Here is an 18,753-nt window from a genome sequence, read left to right on the forward strand (position 1 = left end):
GAAAGGAAGGGGGCCCTAAAGGGTGGGTTGGGGGCTGTCAGCAACACCATAGCGAGGTGTGAAACGAAAGAGAAAATGCAGGAAACTCTCAACAAGTCTGGCAGGGAGAGAAAAGAGCTAACGTTTTGAGTCCAATGACTCTGTGTCAAAGGCATAGCAAGGGGGCGGGGGGGTTGATGCCCATGTCTGTGGGGAGGTCATATTACCGTCCGTGGGTGGGAGTATGGGGAACTTTGAGATCAGTGAATCCTGCCAGAGGTCTGGCCGGCGAGTTTAGTTCCCTACTGCAGAAGAAAATTGTGAGTGTGAGTTTGACAGGTGAGAAATTCCCTAAGCACCAAAAAAAACGAAATGGGCGCAGGCTTCGGCCACGCTGCGCCGGAAAACCATTTCACTGCGGCGCAGCGTGGCCGGTGAAAGCCGGGAGGCCCCGCTCCCGGGATCTACCCAGCTCGCAATGCCTCGCGTTGTTCAATCCAATCTCGAGACGTTGCAAAGGGATTCCGCCCACAATGGGCAGGTTTGGCAAATCTGCATATTAGAGTGAGGCAATAAGACTTATTCTAATGTGTAGATTCCCAAGGTACCAGAGGCTTTGGGATTTAATCCTTTCGCCTCGGGGACCTCGGGCAAGCGCCGTTTGGTGCTGGCCCCCAGAAACGGGAGCCTGACGGAACGCACTCATGGGGTCTCCAAGGGTATCAGATGCCCTCAACTGGGCAGGGTGGTGCCCACACACTGCTGGTGCCACCTGGGTATCCTGGCAGTGCCAGTCTGGCATGCACCCTGGCATTGCCACCTGGGTGCCAGCCTGGCACTGCAAGCTGGCAGAGGCACTGCCAGGTTGGCACTGCCAAGGTGCCATTTAAAAATGGCGCCCGATCTCTCACTACAATGGGGAGTTCTCACGAGCAGAGCTCCCCGTTGTAAGAAATGGGGCTATGTGCAGCCTCAGACGCACGTTCCCCATTTAGTTCCCTTATTCGAAGCGAGTCGCGTTGAATAGCCATGTGTTGCTCGGCGCTGTGCTCACTCGGGAACTTTGTTCCCTTTTGGGAAGATTGTGCCCAATGTGGGTGAACATAGAGCTGGATCTCACCCAAAAAGCCGGCAGGAAACACCCCGCCTAACCCACCCAAAATGACATTTTGTGGGAGAATCCTGCCGTCTATTATTACCCAGTTAAGTATCCTTGGGTTGCAGTGTTCTGGATAACTTCAAGTTTACAGAGAGTAAAATGTAGGAGACCAGTCGGGAGTATGTTGAAGACATCAAGTCTAGAGTTAACAACAGCATGGATAAAGGTTTTAGCAGCAAATAAGCTTGACTAGAGATAGTCAACACGGTTTTGTGAAGGGTAGGTCGTGCCTCACAAACCTTATTGAGTTCTTTGAGAAGGTGACCAAACAGGTGGATGAGGGTAAAGCAGTTGATGTGGTGTATATGGATTTCAGTAAAGTGTTTGATAAGGTTCCCCACGGTAGACTACTGCAGAAAATACGGAGGCATGGGGTTCAGGGTGATTTAGCAGTTTGGATCAGAAATTGGCTAGCTGGAAGAAGACAAAGGGTGGTGGTTGATGGGAAATGTTCAGACTGGAGTCCAGTTACTAGCGGTGTACCACAAGGATCTGTTTTGGGGCCACTGCTGTCTGTCATTTTTATAAATGACCTGGAGGAGGGCGTAGAAGGATGGGTGAGTAAATTTGCAGATGACACTAAAGTCGATGGAGTTATGGACAGTGCGGAAGGATGTTACAAGTTACAGAGGGACATAAATAAGCTGCAGCGCTGGGCTGAGAGGTGGCAAATGGAGTTTAATGCAGAAAAATGTGAGGTGATTCATTTTGGAATGAATAACAGGAAGACAGAGTACTGGGCTAATGGTAAGATTCTTGCCAGTGTGGATGAGCAGAGATCTCGGTGTCCATGTACATAGATCCCTGAAAGTTGCCACCCAGGTTGAGAGGGTTGTTAAGAAGGTGTGTGGTATGTTAGCTTTTATTGGTAGAGGGATTCAGTTTCGGAGCCATGAGGTCATGTTGCAGCTGTACAAAACTCTGGTGCGGCCGCATTTGGAGTATTGCGTGAAATTCTGGTCGCCACATTATAGGAAGGATGTGGAACCATTGGAAAGGGTGCAGAGGCGATTGACCAGAATGTTGCCTGGTATGGAGGGAAGATCTTATGAGGAAAGGCTGAGGGACTTGAGGCTGTTTTCGTTAGAGAGAAGGTTAAGAGGTGACTTAATTGAGGCATACAAGATGATCAGAGGATTGGATAGGGTGGACAGTGAGAGCCTTTTTCCTCGGATGGTGATGTCTAGCACGAGGGGACATAGCTTTAAATTGAGGGGAGATAGATATAGGTCAGATGTCAGAGGTAGGTTCTTTACTCAGAGAATAGTAAGGGCGTGGAATGCCCTGCCTGCAACAGTAGTGGACTCGCCAACACTACGGGCATTCAAATGGTCATTGGATAGATATATGGATGATAAGGGAATAGTGTAGATGGACTTTAGAGTGGTTTCACAGGTCGGCACAACATCGAGGGCCGAAGGGCCTGTACTGCGCTGTAATATTCTATGTTTTATGTTCTAAGCTGAGGTATGGGCAATGTCACAAAGGTGCAAATCAGTGGTCTTGGTGATGGTGCAGTTGTGTGGTCAGAAGCTCATCGCGGTCGCAAATATGATACCAAGGTCACACACAGTCAGATCCTGCCTCAGTCAATTGTCAGGAAGAGGGATCGAGTCAGTAGCTTAGGGAACAGTTTGTAGTGGGAACCAAATGCATTGGCTTTGGTCTTCTAAATATTTAATTAGAGAACATTTCTGACCATCACATACCTGCCCATCACATATTGGATGTTGGACAAGCATTTTGATCATTTACAAACAGTGGGAGTCACAGGTGGCAATCATATTAGTCAAGTCTGATCTTGCTCCTCTTTTGGTACATATCTGTGGGTATTCAAATACGAACAAACAATAACATAGGAGCACCCTCAGCCACAAGCACATCACCCGAGAAAGCTACAGACTTAAAGAACCTTCTGCACAGATCGTTCAATGTTTGAAATTAGTCTCTCGTACTGGTTGTAGTACATTGCTTGATTGAAACGGCTCACAACTGTAGAAACATAAGCTACGAATGCTTCCTGTTTTATTTTAAAAAGTCGCAATGCACACGTGATGTGAGCGCAGAAGCTGCTGCATTTTCATCAGCTCTGGTGCGCCTCATATTTTCCCTTATTAGTGTCGATGGGTGATCGTACCCTTCCCGAGACAGCCAGTTAGTGAGTGACTTGATGATTTTCCTTCTCCTTGTGGGTGGGGTTTCCTCAGTGGAGGATGTGTAAATCTTCCAGAATCGATGGGGCCGCAGCAGTGCCTCTTATGTGACTGGAGAGGAGTGAGGTCTGTTGAGTAGCGAGTCTTGGCATGGTGTGGGTATGCTTCGCTTACTGGCTCCTGTATACGAGAGTGTAAGATGCCAAGACATTTCTTGTATTGAAGGCGGTATCCTGTTGTTCCCCTTTGCTTGGGATGTTCCTTTTGGCCTGGGTGTCTTGGGAGATTGAGTTAGGTTTTGAATGTGCAGCTCTTTCTTTCTTTGGCTGATGGATGGGGGTGTGCACCATAGGGCCATGTGGCCATGGCGATATCCTGGTATCCTAGCATCCCCTACTTTTTATAGTATCATTTTCCTGCTCTTGTCTGTGCAAAGGGAGACGTTGGTCGCAATGATTACAATCTGAACCTACTGTATGAATATTTGCTGGTCTACTCTGTATAAATGTGGGATGATAATCATTTTGTGCTGTGCTAGATTTTGGGGATTCATTGCGTCTTTTAGATTTAGATTTATGGTCATGTGTACCAAGGTACAGTGAAAAGTATTGTTCTGCCTACAGTCCAGGCAGATCATTCCATGCATGAAAAAATTAGGACATCTGATAAATACACAATGTAAATACATAGACATAGACATTGGGTGAAGCATATGGAGTGTAGTGCTACAACAGCAAAGAAGATGCATGGAGAGATCAATTCAGTCCATAAGAGAGTCATTCAGGAGTTGTAACAGTGGGGAAGAGGCTGTTTTTGGATCTGTTAGAGTATGTTCTCAGACTTTTGTATCTTCCACCCAATGGAAGAGGTTAGAAGAGAGATTAACCTGGGTGGGAGGGGTCCTTGATTATGCAGCTGCTTTCCCAAGGCAATAGGAAGTGCAGACAGAGTCAATGGATGTCGGTGGGTTCACATGATGGACTGGGCTGTGTACATGACTCTCTGTAGTTTCTTGGACCGATCAGTTGCCATACCAAGCTGTGATGCAGCCAGATAGGATGCTTTCTATGGTGTAACTGTAAAAATTGGTAAGAGTCAATGTGGACATATCAAATTTCCTTAGTTTCCTGCGGAAGGATAGGCACTGTTGTGCTTTCTTGGTCGTAGCATCAACATGGGTGGACTAGGACAGATGTTTGGTGATGTGCACACCTAGGAATTTGAAGCTGTCAACCATCTCCACCTCGGTACCATTGATGCAGACACTTTGTTTCCTAAAGTCGATGACCAGCTCCTTAGTTTTGTTGACATTGAGGGAGGGATTGTTGTCATTAAACCATGTCATTAGGTTCTCTATCTCCCTCCTGTACTCTGACTCATTGCTGTCTGAGATCCGTCCTACTACGGTCGTGACATCAGAAAACATGTAGGTGAAGTTGGAGCCGTATTTTGCCACACAGTCATGTGTGTATAGGGAGTATAGTCGGGGGCTAGGTACACAGCCTTGCGGGGCCCAAGTATGGAAGATTATCGAGGAGAAGGTATTGTTGTTTATCCTTACTGATTGTGGTCTATGGGTCAGGAAGTCGAGGATCCAGTTGCAGAGGGAGCAACAAAGTCTTAGTTTTGGAGTTTTGATATGAGCTTGGCTGAGATTATGTTGTTGAAGGCAGAGCTATAGTCAGTGAATAGGAGTCTCACATAGAAGTCCTTGTTGTCGAGGTGCCCAAGATGTGGTTATATGTAAAATATCCTCTGAGAACTCATGTCTTGGAAAATTCTTTGTTTTTTTAACGTTATTTTGGGGTTAAAGAATCATTGACTGGCTCCTGCAAAGGTACAGACAGGTCTTATATCTGAGAAAAAGACATCATAATGAGTTATCGATGACTCTGGTATTGTTGGAGTTGGGGGAGATATGTTTTGGTGTGCCCCCGAACATGACCCGAAAATCTTATCCTATATTTTCATTCACTGTACAAGCATTTGCTAAATGTGAAGGTGTGCACCATTTTACCATGTTTTCACAGCTTGATCCTCTTCTCCTTCATTCCCTGGTTTATTTGTTGGTATGTATGAAAGTACCAAGTTTAATGATTAAGCTGAACCAACAGTGTTGTTGTTCTCTTTACTTTTTCTGTATTCATGTATGCTGAGGCATTTATGCTGCGTTGTACTAATCCTGAGGATTTGTTGCGTTATTTGTAAAAATGGAAAAGCTCCAATATATATATTTTTTAATGCAGCAATGTCTAGAACTAGCATGATACTCTACATACCTTAACAGCTGAGGTGTATTCTTCAATTACCTTATTTTTCAAATTAGAAAATAGTTGCTGGTGAATTGCTATTCTGGAGAGGTAATACTGAATATAGATAAGCTAAAATTACCAGTAGCAACAGGGCACCAGATAATTAGCAGCTACAAGAACATTTGGGTATCCTGATTTCAGTTTTTTATTAGGGAAATTTAATTTGATTTTTGTGCTATATGAGTTTTGATTTCCTTTATGACAATATCCATTGTAGCTCTGATGTTAAAGCAGCATTTGATGATGTTCAATTATTTCTCTGCAGAGATGCACTAAACCATTGTCTTCTATAATTAACTCTACACAAAAAATTCATTTGAGGTGGGAATTACGATGGTAGCAACAATAGATTAATTAAAACACTATTCAGTGGAGATGCATTCCTTTTGTTACACTGCCAATGTAGCAGGCTCTCTATAGGAAACTGAAGCTTTAATCCCAGTCTTGTCTGACAATCAGTACCACGAGTCCCCTGAGTTTCACTTCTCCAATCTCTAACAACCTTTTTGCTCTTTTTTACTATTTGTTACTTTCTTCCTGACATGGAACTACCATAACTTGGACCATGCTCCCACACAGTGAAGGATGACACAGGAATGGTGACTACAGTAAGTTGGAAAAAAACAATGATTAAAAAAAAAAACTGCTTTGTCATGCGTGTTGACAGATGGGATCAGCTGAAAATTACATCTCTGAATCTGGAAGTTGTAAATTTAGCTTGAACTTATCATCATGGCAGAGTGGGATGTTGCTTTGGAAATCCAGGTCACTGCCTGGAAGTCAGCCTGATTGACAGGCGTGGTTTTCAGCCAGGCAGAGAGCACGCTGGAACAGACCACAGGAGCAGTTAAGTCTGATCCACGACCCTGAGGAAGCATTGGGTGCCTGCCAGCTTCATTAAAATATTTTAAATCTGCCAGCTTCATTAAGAAATTTAAATAATCGACCCACCTATTGGGAGCGGTTTTGGTTGCCTGACCTCTAAATCCAATCTGGGCATAGGTTGAGGTAGGGTGAAAGACTTTAAAAAATTTCACTCCTGAAAGCCAGCGGGTGTCACGGTGTCACAGTGGCTAGCACTGCTGCCTCACAGCGCCAGCCTCGGGTCACTGTCTGTGTGGTGTTTGCACATTCTCCCCGAGTCTGCGTGAGTTTCCTCCGGGTGCTCCGGTTTCCTCCCACAGTGCAGGTTAGGTGGATTGGCTATGCAAAATTGCCCCTTAGTGCCCAAAAAAGATGGGTACATTAAGTTAAGGGGTTTTTCTGATAGAGCGGAGGAGTGAGCCTGGGTAGAGTACTCTTTCAGAGGGTCGGTACAGACTCGATGGGTCAAATGGCCTCCTTCTGCACCGTAGGGATTCTATGCTTCTCTGAACATAAAAAATAGGAGCAGGATTGGGAGTAGACTATTTCGCCCTTCAAGTTGGATCTGGCATTCAACATGATATGGTTAATATTTCTCAATTCTACCTTTCTGCACTGTCCCTATAGCTCACTTAGCACCCAAAAATCTTTCAATCTCTGTCTTGAATATACTCCCAAGCATTTACAGTTCCATGGGGTAGAGAATGCAAAAGGTTCTTGGAGTGAAGAAACTTCTCCTAATTTCATTGCTAGATAGTCAAATGATTCTCAATGCCTTGTAAATTAAATATACATCACTGATTTTCCTGCTTCAAGTAATTATAGTATAAATGAACTACTGTCATGAAGCAAGAAATCTCCTGTTGTCACAAATGGATCATAAACATTTTAACCACTTAGGATTTTAAGAGTCACTGATCAGAAATTAGCTTCAAACCTCACTAACAAAATTCTATTAAGCCCACTCAGGAAATGTCATTACATCTAACTACTGATAAAAGACACCACTATTTCTGAAAATGCAGCTGTGAATTATACTTTGCATTAAATTTTATAAAGCTGAATTGAGAAAAAAAATGTTGTCAAAGAAATACAATGATAATATATTAACTTATTCAGGGATTATTATTACATTGAACATTTTTAAACATGGAAATGATTTAAAGAAATGTATTATTCGAAAATATTCTCTCTGATTAAAAATGGCTATGACTAATGTGTTCTTAACACACTTAAAAATACCCATGGACAAAATTATTACAAATTATGTATCAGACTTTGATGAGTTAACAAAATAGAGCATAGTAAAATAACGCCAAAAGCTTAAAATCCTACCACTGCAGCCTTATTTAAATACAGTGAAGTAGAAAAAATCATAATAAGAACACAAACTGGTTGCTTAGCAGCTGAGTAATTAGGCCTCATTGAGGCGACCCAAATTCAAATGATTGGAGCTGGGGGAGTGATAGTCTTGAATAGTGTTTACACTATTTATCTCCTGTAGGGGTAGATTTGCCAGTCTTGGCTAAATTGCCTGAAAGACAAAGAGGGAGCTTGGGAAGTGATTATTTCTTACACTGCTCTTGCAGCTCAAACAAGTCGTTATTTCCGGAGACGTTTGCAGCTTGGGCTTCTATCCTTAGCTAAGGATAGAATAGAAGTAGAGGAGTGAGAGAATGGAAACAGAAGAATTTATGAGATTTTAATTTTTGCTATTGTAGAACATAGAACAGTACAGCACAGAACAGGCCCTTCGGCCCTCGATGTTGTGCCGAGCATTGTTCAAAACCATGATCAAGCTATCCCACTCCCTGTCATTCTGGTGCCTATCCAATAACCGCTTGAAAGTTCCTAAAGTAGAACTACGATTCTACCCACAATTTATCAGTTACGTATTAAAAAAAGAGAGACAGACAGAAAATGTGGATATGATGATAATATAATTGCCAACTTTTATCAATTTAAATAATTCTGACCATTGTCCCTCTATAAAATTGGAAAAATGAAAATGTGGGGCGGGATTCTCCGAAAACTGGCGCGATGTCCGGGTCCCGGCGCAAAAAGCGGCGCGGATCACTCCGGCATCGGGCTTCCCCAAACAACGCAAATTCTCCGGCCCTGAATGGGCTAGCAGCGGCGTGACGCCATTCGCCATGACGCCGCACGGCGTGACGGCTCAAAAGACGCGCCCCCCCCCCCACCCCGGAAGACCCGACAAGATGGCTGCCCGCCACGCAGCCCAGAGGTTCCAGGACCGCGACATCGAGGCGCTCCTGGACGCAGTGGAGGAGAGGAGGGAATCCCTGTACCCCGGACACGATCGCAGGGTCGCCCCCACGCCTCAGCCGGGGTCTGTGGCGGGAGGTGGCAGAGGCCGTCAGCACTGTGGCTCTGACACCACGGATAGGCACCCAGTGCCACAAGAAGGTGAACGATCTCGTCAGGGCAGCCAGGGTGAGTCTCTCCCCCCCCCACCCGATGTGCGGCACACCCCCAGGTGAAACCAACCCTAACCTCTGCACTACATGCGCAACCGATGGCGTGCATTCATATAGCTGTCTAACAGTGTAGCTCTTTACCCCTGCCACCCACCCGCCCCCCACAGGAGAAGCGCGCACACAACAATAGGGAGCATGAGAGGACTGGAGGGGGCCCAGCTGATGAGAGGCCACTCACCGTACATGAGGAAAGGGCCCTGGAACTGGCTGGCGGACCTGAAGACCGGGAGGTTGCCGATGCAGAGGTCGGGGGCCCACCAGCAAGTGAGCCACCGACAGCCCGTCCCCATATCCCCCCTCCCCCATATCACCTGATCACCGCCTGCGTGTCTAACCATGCATGCTTCATTGTGTATTGCAGGAGTAAACGTCGAGGCATCTATCCCCGCAGATGCCGACCGCCCGCAGGGTGACCACGGGACACGGAGATATCCGGACCCTCTGGCACCCGACGCCCGCAGGATGCCCCAGGGCAACCACGGGATACGGAGAGATCCTTACCCTCTGGCACGCGACGCCCGCAGGATGCCCCACGGCGACCACGGGAGACGGAGAGATCTGGAGCAATAGGGAGACGACGCCCCCATCTCGTACGGGTACGGCGACGCAGGCGTGTGCCACCCAGCGACGAGGGAGGCAGCCATAGGCCCCCGTCGCAGCCGAGCCACAAAACCACTACCCAGGACAGCCCTACCCAGGACAGCCCTACCCAGGAAACCGAAATACAGGACAGTGACACAGAGTGGATGGGTGGAGACGAACCGCCACCCCAAAGTAGCATGGACTCAGAGTCGGACGATGCGCACGACACAACGCCACTGCTGTCTCCAACACCCTCCACCATCGCAGAGACACTCACCTCGGTTGGGCAATTTAGTGATGAGGCGTCGGGTACTCACTGGTGCGCACAACACAGCCGTACAGGTACAGCAGGTGGAGGTAGAAGCGGCAGTGGGGCCGGAGGGCATCCTGGCGCAAGCGAACATCTGCCGCGCAGATGGATCCCGGGTTCCTGGAGTTACCACACCCACACATAGCCCCGATGCAATCATCGAACCTGGGACGAGCAAAGAGGGTGATGGTCGGCCTGCGGCGGCTGCAGTCGCAGGTGGAAGAGTGCACCCGCGTCCAGGAGCTGGGAGTGGTGCCGGTCATGCGTGCCACCCAGGCCGACACCGCACGGATGGCGTCCGCGGTGGAGGCAATGGGTGCGACGGTGTCAGACATGGGGAGCAGTATGCAAGGCCTGGGGCTTGGATTGGATTTGTTTATTGTCACGTGTACCGAGGTACAGTGAAAAGTATTTTTCTGCGAGCAGCTCAACAGATCATTAAGTACATGAGAAGAAAAGGGAATAAAAGAAAATACATAATAAGGGCAACACAACATATATAATGTAACTACAGCCCTACCCAGGGCAACTTCCGGGCAGGCGGCGTCTGTGGCCCAGGACATGGCTGCCCTCTTACAGGAGGCCATGAGCCAGCGCCAGATGGCAGAGGCGCTCAATGCCGTGGCCCTGTCTCAGCAGGCCATGGTCCAGTCTCAGCAGACAATGGCCCAATTCCTGCAGGCCGTGGCCCAGTCTCAGCAGGCCATCGCTGAGGGCATCGGCGCCATTGCCCATGTACTGGCCGGCGTCGCACAGTCACAGGCAGGGATCACCAACTCCCTGAGCTCCATGGCTGCAAACCTGCAGACCCTTGTCGATACCAGCACGGGCCTCCAGGACTGGCAGCGCCAGGTATCGGAGGGGCGTCGGATGGCCGGTCCGTTCACACCCCCAACCCATGTAGAGGCCTGGGGGCCATTGGGCACCCCGAGGGAGGAGGAATTGCGGCACCCTTCCCTGGTCCCCCTGTAGGCGAGGTCTAGGAACACTGCAGCACCTCGGACTCCCCCCCCCCCCTTCCGTCCCAGGTGCATCGGGTGGGCAACGGGCAGGACAGGCTGGCAGCTCGCCATCCCAGTCACCCGGGCCGCAGCCTGGACCATCTAGGCCAGGACGCCCTCAGGAAACGGCCGCCAAAGGGATCCCGAGTCAGAGGGCAGGAATCGCAGGAGTCCACCTCCAGTTCTGCTGTCCCGTCTGGGGAACCACTTAGGCGTAGTCAAAGGGCCGGTAAGGCCAAACAATTAGACACTGACTAAGTTGGCACGGGTGCATGGCACAGACGAGTTTTAGGGGCTAGGGCACGTGAATGCACTGTTTGTTATTAAAATCACTTTAACACCTACAGAAGCTGCCGTTGTGCTGTGTCCGAAGCGTGCGGGGGTGTCATGTACGTTGAGCGCCAATGTGTGTGTGTGAGGGGTGGTCTTACATCGGCCTCAGGTGAGTCTGCCCCTTTCCCCCTGGGCCGCCCTCACCATCCCCCCGGGCAGAGGATGGGACCATGCGCTGCAGTGTCACAGCCGCAAGCAGGGATGGTCCGGGTGGATGGTGGTACTGTGGCCATGGGTCAGACATCGTCCAACGATGTGGAGCCAGAAGCTCATCGCAGAGCGGGTTATCATCATCCTCCATGGCCTGCAATAGACACGCTTCCACCGGCGCCCGTGAGAGCCCGGCCGTCGTGCCGCAAGTGGATCTGCAATGGAGGGGTGGTGTGCATGCGGGTGGGGTGGGTGTGGTTGGGGGGGGGGGGGGGGGTGAGGGTGATGGGGGGGGGGGGGGGTGTTCGGGTGTTGCCATGGTGTGCGGTATATGGCCATACTCGGCGATTCCCTTGCCCCCGAGTCAGTGAAGCGGGCGGCTATCAGCCTGTCCTGTGCCCGCTGGCCCAGCCGGTAACGGTGGACAGCCACCCGCCCATGTCTCGTCCGTCTGCCCTGACCATTGCCCCCATCCCCCTCATCTGGGGAGGACTGCGCGCCTCTTCCTGCTGCTCCTCCACTCTGCCCTCCCCTGCCTGCGGAACATCGCCCCTCTGCGGGTCTATGTTGTGTAGGACGCAGCACACCACAAGGATGCGGCCGACCCTATCTGATGGATACTGGAGGGCACCCCCAGAGGTCCAGGCACCTGAAACGAATTTTGAGCACGCCAAAGCACCTCTCTATCACTCTCCTTGTCGCTACATGGGCATCATTGTAGCTGTTCTCCGCATCATTCTGTGGCCTCCGTATAGGCGTCATCAGCCACGACCGCAACGGGTAAACCCTGTCGCCCAGCAACCAGCCCCTCATCCGGGGGGGGGGGGGGGGGGGGGGGGGGGGAAACGTCCCTCGCACGTGCCAGGGATGTAAGACCGCGACAACACGTCTATGAGTCATGTACACTTCCCGGGTACGGGGAGCAGACGTGCAGGATAATCATGCGGTGATCGCAGACCACCTGGATATTCATGGAATAGGTCCCCTTCCTATTGGTGAACACGGCCCTGTTATCTGCAGCTGGCCGCACGGCGACGTGCATCCCATCGATCGCGCCCCGGACCATGGGAAACCCGGCCACGGCAGAGAGGCCCACGGCCCGGGCATCCTGGCTGGCCCGGTCCACAGGGAAACGGATGTAGCGGTCCGCAATGGCATATAGGGCGTCGGTCACTGCCCAGATGCACCGGTGCACCGATGTCTGCGAGATGCCGGACAGGTCCCCACCTGGCGTCTGGAATGACCCCGTGGCATAAATGTTCAGGACCATCGTAACCTTGATGGACACGGGGGGGAGAGGGTGTTCCCCCCCCCAGTGCCACGCAGTGCCAGGTGTGCCAGCAGGTGGCAGATGTGTGCCACGGTTTCCCGGCTCATCCGGAGTCTCCTTCTGCATTCCCGGTCCGTGAGGTCCTGGTACGACAACCGGGGCCGGTACACACGGGGCCTCCTCGGGTGCCTCCGTTGCCGCAACGTCCTCCTCCCCCTCCTCGTGTTCCCCCTCCAGTACGTGCTCCCCCTGCTCCTCCTCCTCTCGGGCGGGTGTCCCTCCAGCCTGGGCGGCTGCCGCCTGCCCCTCTGCGGCATGCTCCTCTGCGGCAACCTGCGCCGCCTCTCTGGCACGCTCCTCCTCCTCCAGGGCAACATGGAGAATAGCGGCTGCCGCCACGGCGGCCAACATCACTAGCTGATCAGAAAATATGACGGCCTGCCGGGGGGGGGGGGGGACGTCATGTCATCATTGCCCGTACCCCCCCTCCCCCCAGCCAGGCACGACTGTTGGAGGACGGCACCTGGCCAGGCGGACAAACTCCCTTGCCCTCGCACCCCCCTCCCCCTCGCCGGAACTCACCCCCCCCCCCCCCCCCCCCAGCACTCACCCCCCCCATCCCCGGCACTCACCACCCCCCGTCCCCGGCAATCGCCCCCCACCCCCCCCCAGTCCCTGGCACTCAACCCCCCCCCCCCCATCCCCGGCACTCATCCCTCCGTACACGGCACTCATCCCCCCGTCCCTGGCACTCATCCCCCCCTCGCCGGCACTCACCCCCCCCCACTTCCCCGCCACTCACCCCCCCGTTCCCGGCACTCACCCCCCCGTCCCCGGCACTCACCACCCCCCCGTCCCCGGCACTCACCCCCCGTCCCCGGCACTCACCCCGCCCCCCTCGCCAGCACTCAACCCCCCCTTCCCCAGCACTCACCCCGTCCCCGGCACTCACCTCCCCGCCCCGGCACTCATCCCCCCCGTCCCCGGCACTCATCCCCCCCGTCCCCCTCGCCGACACTCACCCCACGTCCCCGGCACTAACCCCATCATCCCCGGTACTCACCCCCACCCCCCCCACCTTCCCCGGCACTTCCCCAAAGCCCACCCCACCCCACCTCCCCCCGCCGCGCACACACCCACACACACCTCTCCCCCACCCACACAGACTACGGCCACCCCCCAGGCCGTGACCTACCTCCACGCTGGACGGCGTCAACCATCAGCACTGGTTGACGCCATTATAAAGGTGTTTTGATTTACGGCGACGTGACCATGGACTTCGGCCCATCCGGCCGGGAGAATATGGGCTGTCCCGGAGTCCATTGTCTCGCGCCCGCCCCTGCCATTCTCCGAGGCAGGCGGCGCAATTGGCGCCCCGCCGACTTTTCACCCTTCGGAGAATTCGGCGGGCGGCGGGGGTGGGATTTACGCCACCCCCCAGCGATTCTCTGACCCGGCGGGGGGTCGGAGAATCCAGCCCGTGGTTTCTTTGCATCACTCATCAAATCTAAACAATAAAGAATTTAGCTTAATACATACCTTCCATGGCATATTTCATGTCCTGTGCAAATAGGTTCCACATTACTTCTGCACTTATTTTTCCAACATTAAGTTCCTGAGGAAATCTGAAATTAAGAAAACAATTTGAGACAAATTGAATGTAGGAACAAAATTGGCCAGTTGCAGAAAACAGATAAGTAACCAAAGCACGTATAAGGAATAATTGGATAAGGTCTGAAAACTGGCCCTGAGATCACAATGCACTATTAACCCATGCCAATTTGGTCAGACAGAAACTTCACGTGTGTGAAAGGCCAGCACTACTTTAAGCTAGCCTGCTTCAAATTAGCATGCACCTCTTCAATGAGAGGTGCATTCTGGCTGCACCAGCAGGTGCTGTAACTGGATGCATATGACATTTGGAGCAGGAAGATGAGTGAAAATTATGCAACAAGGTAGAGACTGTGTTCCACGGTCCTCTGACAGAACTCTGGATAACTTGGTGAAGGTGGTGGGCAGAAAGAAAAATTTCCTCTTCTCTTGGGGACCAGGAGGCAGAGTGTCACCAAGAAGGCAGTGGGAGCATATACCCATTGCAGTCAACGCAAGTATTCTAGCCCAGAGGACCAGGACACAATGTAGGAAGAAGTTTAATGATCACACGAATGGTGAAAGTCAATGGATGCATTTTCAAATGCCCTTTCTTTGCAGATAAACCACTCGGCTCATACACTGCTCAATTCACTGGACCTACTTCCCTCGCCTACCAACATTCTCCATCAAGCATGACTCATGCCTCCCATTCATAGCTTCACTTCACCCTCTTGCAGTTAGAATCGCTATAAGCCTCATACCCACATCTCCCAGCTTGCACACACTGCCAATGATTCAACCATGACAGGTACCTGACCCAAAGCCACCACATTGAGACTCATTCACTCACTTCCTTCACTTTTGGAGAACAAGACGGGCACAAACATAAGCAGCAGCACCAGCAAGCACAGTCATGGCTACATGTGATTCTGACGGAGCCATTGCCCAGGAGTAAGACTGAAACCGTAGACGACAATATGTTCCTACCTAATCCACACCTTCACATCTCACTTCCCCTTCATCCTAAATCTGCAACGATTAACAAGCTATAGATGGTCAAAATATGCGCCTGTTGCTTTCTTTACCTCTCTCCATAACCCCACCCTTAAGCCTTTGTCTTTTCAAACACCCAAGGAGCGCCAGGAAGTAATTTGGAACATGAAATCTGATCCCAGTCCAGTTTTAGTGGTGCTCATTCCAACGGAACATTTCCCTTTTCCCCCAAAACTGGTATCAGTGCCTTATGAATAAAACTCCCATCTTCCCAGGCTACTCTCTGAACCACCTTTATAATTTTCCAATCTGCTTCACTCTATCCCAATTGATGAGGGGTTATTACCCTCGAGGTTCTGCATTCGAACTTGGACCCTAAATCCTCAAACTATTTCAGTAGAACAGAATTCTTGTTCTACCCATTTTGTTAGTTCCTACATGGACAATAGCTGGATTCTTCCTCTTGCACTCCAGGTTTGTCTCCAGCCACAAGGACAAGCATTCCAGCCTTCAAAATTGTTGATCGCTGCTGTGGAGAAAAGTATCTATCCCTCTTGACTACACTATCCTCCAACACTACCACATTCCGGTTCACTCCCCCCACTTTAATAGTCGCCTGCCCCAATTTGCTATGGTCAGTTTGCCCATCCACCCTGAAGTCTTGGGAACATAGGAAATAGGAGCAAGAGTAGGCCATTTGGCCTGTTGAGCCTTCTCTGCCATTTAAACAGATCTTGGCTGATAATTTACCTCTGCACCATTTACCCCACTATCCCATATCCCTTGAAATAATCAGTATCCAGAAATCTATTGATTTTAGTCATGGACATGGCCAATGATTGAGCTTCCACAGCCCCCTAGAGTGGACAATTCCAAATATTCATCATCCTCTGAGTGAAACAATTCCTCCTCATCTCAATCTTTAAATTGTCTGACCCTTATTCTGATTGTGTCGGAGACTCACCAGCACTATACAACTGCAGCAAGACATCTTTTATACCTGCACTCAAATCACCTTGCAATGAAGGCTAACATACCATTTACCTTTCTAATTGTTTCCTGCACCTTCATGCCAACATTTAGTGACTCGTGAACAAGGGCATCCTGGTCACCCTGGACATCAACATTTCTTTTAAAAAAATGAATGTTCTCATTGGTTCTCACATTTTTATGTTACACATTTCAATTCGTATGTAAAATGACAAGTGTCATAACTGTGCATATTAAACAAAGAGCAACCAAGGCAAAATTAAAACTGAAGCGAGATAGACAAAAGAGCGAGAAAAAGAAAACAGAACCAAATGAGAATCACTGTAAAGATTTACATCTACATGTTTTTGCTCTACCCTCTGTGGCTGTGGACCCCCTTTGGCCAATCTGCTTCAGTTGCCCTTCCTAGTGTTTGCCCTTGTGTGTATTTCTTTGTGTATTGCTGCTCCCTCTGGTTCTCCGCTTACCCGTTGGCCTGTGCCCTGTGGTTGTGTCCCTTATGTCTTGCGGTCATTTTTATGAGCTTTTGCCTCTCCCATCATCCTTTACGATCTGTGGCTCGTCTGTTCCCTCTCCCTTCCCTCCGCTCTATTGGCTGTTGGCTACAAACAGGTCCTGGAACAAGTTGGTGATGATGTGTTAGGCAGGTAGGTTCGATGTGGACTGCACTCGATGCAGGGAAGCTAGAAACAGACGTCTAACACTGGATCTCCAACACTGTTTTATTCAACGATAGAACTGATACACATATTCAGCTGTGGGTCGACACTATACTGAACTGACTGGAGACCTTGTACTAGCCTGACCAGACTTACTAGCTACCGCATGGTGTTTGCACTTGCTAGCTCGTGGACTCTGACTGTCTCAGTAGCAGGGTCCAGAGAGAGGTGGAAACCTAGTGCCCTCTGGCTTTATAGTGGCAGTGGCCTGTCTGGTGATTGGCTGCACTGTGTTGTGTGCTTACTGGTCATCCTGTGTGTCAATCACTGCCTGTCTGCACTTCATTATATACATGAGTGGATATTATGACATCTCCCCCCTTTTTTTTTTAGATAAATAAATACTAAGGTGTGCGTGCGTATGCCTGACTATATACGTTTCCTTGGGTTGAGCTGGTTGAAACTTCTGACAGATAGGGCAGTTGAGGACTGTGTCGGCAATGTCCTGGCTGATGCCCGGCCAATAGACCGCCTCCCGAGCTCTGCGTCGGCATTTCTCGACCCCAAGGTGACCCTCATGGAGTTGGCCCATCAGAAGGATGCCCTCCACCACCATCAGGTCGTCTTTTACGTTATAGAACTGGGGACATTGTCCCTTCTGCCAGCCATTGGTAAGATGCTGCATCACACGCTGCAGCAGAGGATCCTTGGTCGTCTCCTCACGAATTTGGACCACCCGTTCGTCAGAGGCCGGAAGGTTGGTGGCACACAACTGCACTTGCGCTTTTATGTGGCAGATGAAGTCACTTTGTTCACACGGTATGGTAGTGGACCTAGATAGGGCATCTGCAACGATCAGCTCTTTGCCTGGCGTGTAGACAAGTTCAAACCCATAGCGGCGTAGCTTAAGATGAATTCGCTGTAACCGAGGTGTCATGTCATTTAAATCTTTCTGGATTATATGGATTAGAGGCCTGTGGTCCGTTTCGACCGTGAATTTTGGCAGGCCGTAAACATAGTCGTGAAACTTGACTATCCCTGTCAGGAGGCCCAGACACATTCCTTCTCAATCTGAGCGTACCGTTGCTCAGTGGGCATCATGGCCCTGGAGGCATGTGCCACTGAAGCCCAGGACAAGGAGTCATCTCGCTGGAGGAGCACCGCCCCAATGCCGTCCTGGCTTGCATCAGTTGATATCTTGGTTTCCTTGGTTGGGTCGAAGAACGCTAGAACCGGGGCTGTGGTGAGCTTTGCTTTCAGCTCACGCCATTCCTCTTCATGCGTGGGCAGCCACTGGAATTCCGTCGACTTCTTGACGAGATGGCGGAGGGCCGTGGTGTGGGATGCCATATTGGGAATGAATTTCCCGAAGAAGATGACCATCTCGAGGAAGCGGAGGACTGCCTTCATGTCCTCCGGGGTCTTCATGGCGTTGATCGCAGTGACCTTGTCGGCATCTGGCCACACACCTTGCTGCGAGATGTGGTCACCCAGGAACTTAATATCCGATTGACCAAATGAGAACTTGGCCCTGTTGAGCTGGAGACCATGTTCATGAATTCTCTGGAATACCTTCTTGAGGCGAGCGATGTGTCCCTGGGGCGTTGTGGACCAGATAATTACGTCGTCAATATATACTCGCACCCCCTCGATGCCCTCCATCATCTGCTCCATGATGCGGTGAAATACTTCGGAGGCAGATATGATCCCAAAAGGGATCCGGTTGTAGCAGTAGCGACCGAACGGGGTGTTGAACGTGCACAGCTTACGACTGGACGCGTCCAGCTGTATTTGCCAAAAATCCTTGGAGGCATCCAGCTTGATAAAGAATTTGGCATGAGGAACTTCTGGTTGCGGTGATCACCAGGTAAGCCGCACGTTTCGGCACCTCCCGTTTCAACGGACCT

At 50.5% G+C, this 18,753-nt stretch overlaps 1 protein-coding gene across 10 annotated transcripts in view; it reads right to left on the reverse strand.

The window, feature by feature from the left end:
* The window catches only part of LOC140409050 (protein unc-13 homolog B-like), a 933,512-nt gene that overhangs the window by 121,607 nt on the left and 793,152 nt on the right, over window positions 1-18,753 (reverse strand). For all 10 annotated transcript variants that reach the window (XM_072497095.1, XM_072497100.1, XM_072497102.1 and 7 more), the window contains one exon: window positions 14,151-14,236. In XM_072497095.1, the coding sequence (XP_072353196.1) occupies window positions 14,151-14,236 (86 nt within the window). The remainder of the gene's footprint in view (window positions 1-14,150; window positions 14,237-18,753) is intronic.

This window comes from Scyliorhinus torazame, chromosome 3 (genome assembly GCF_047496885.1).
Source record: "Scyliorhinus torazame isolate Kashiwa2021f chromosome 3, sScyTor2.1, whole genome shotgun sequence".
Lineage (NCBI taxonomy): Eukaryota > Metazoa > Chordata > Chondrichthyes > Carcharhiniformes > Scyliorhinidae > Scyliorhinus > Scyliorhinus torazame.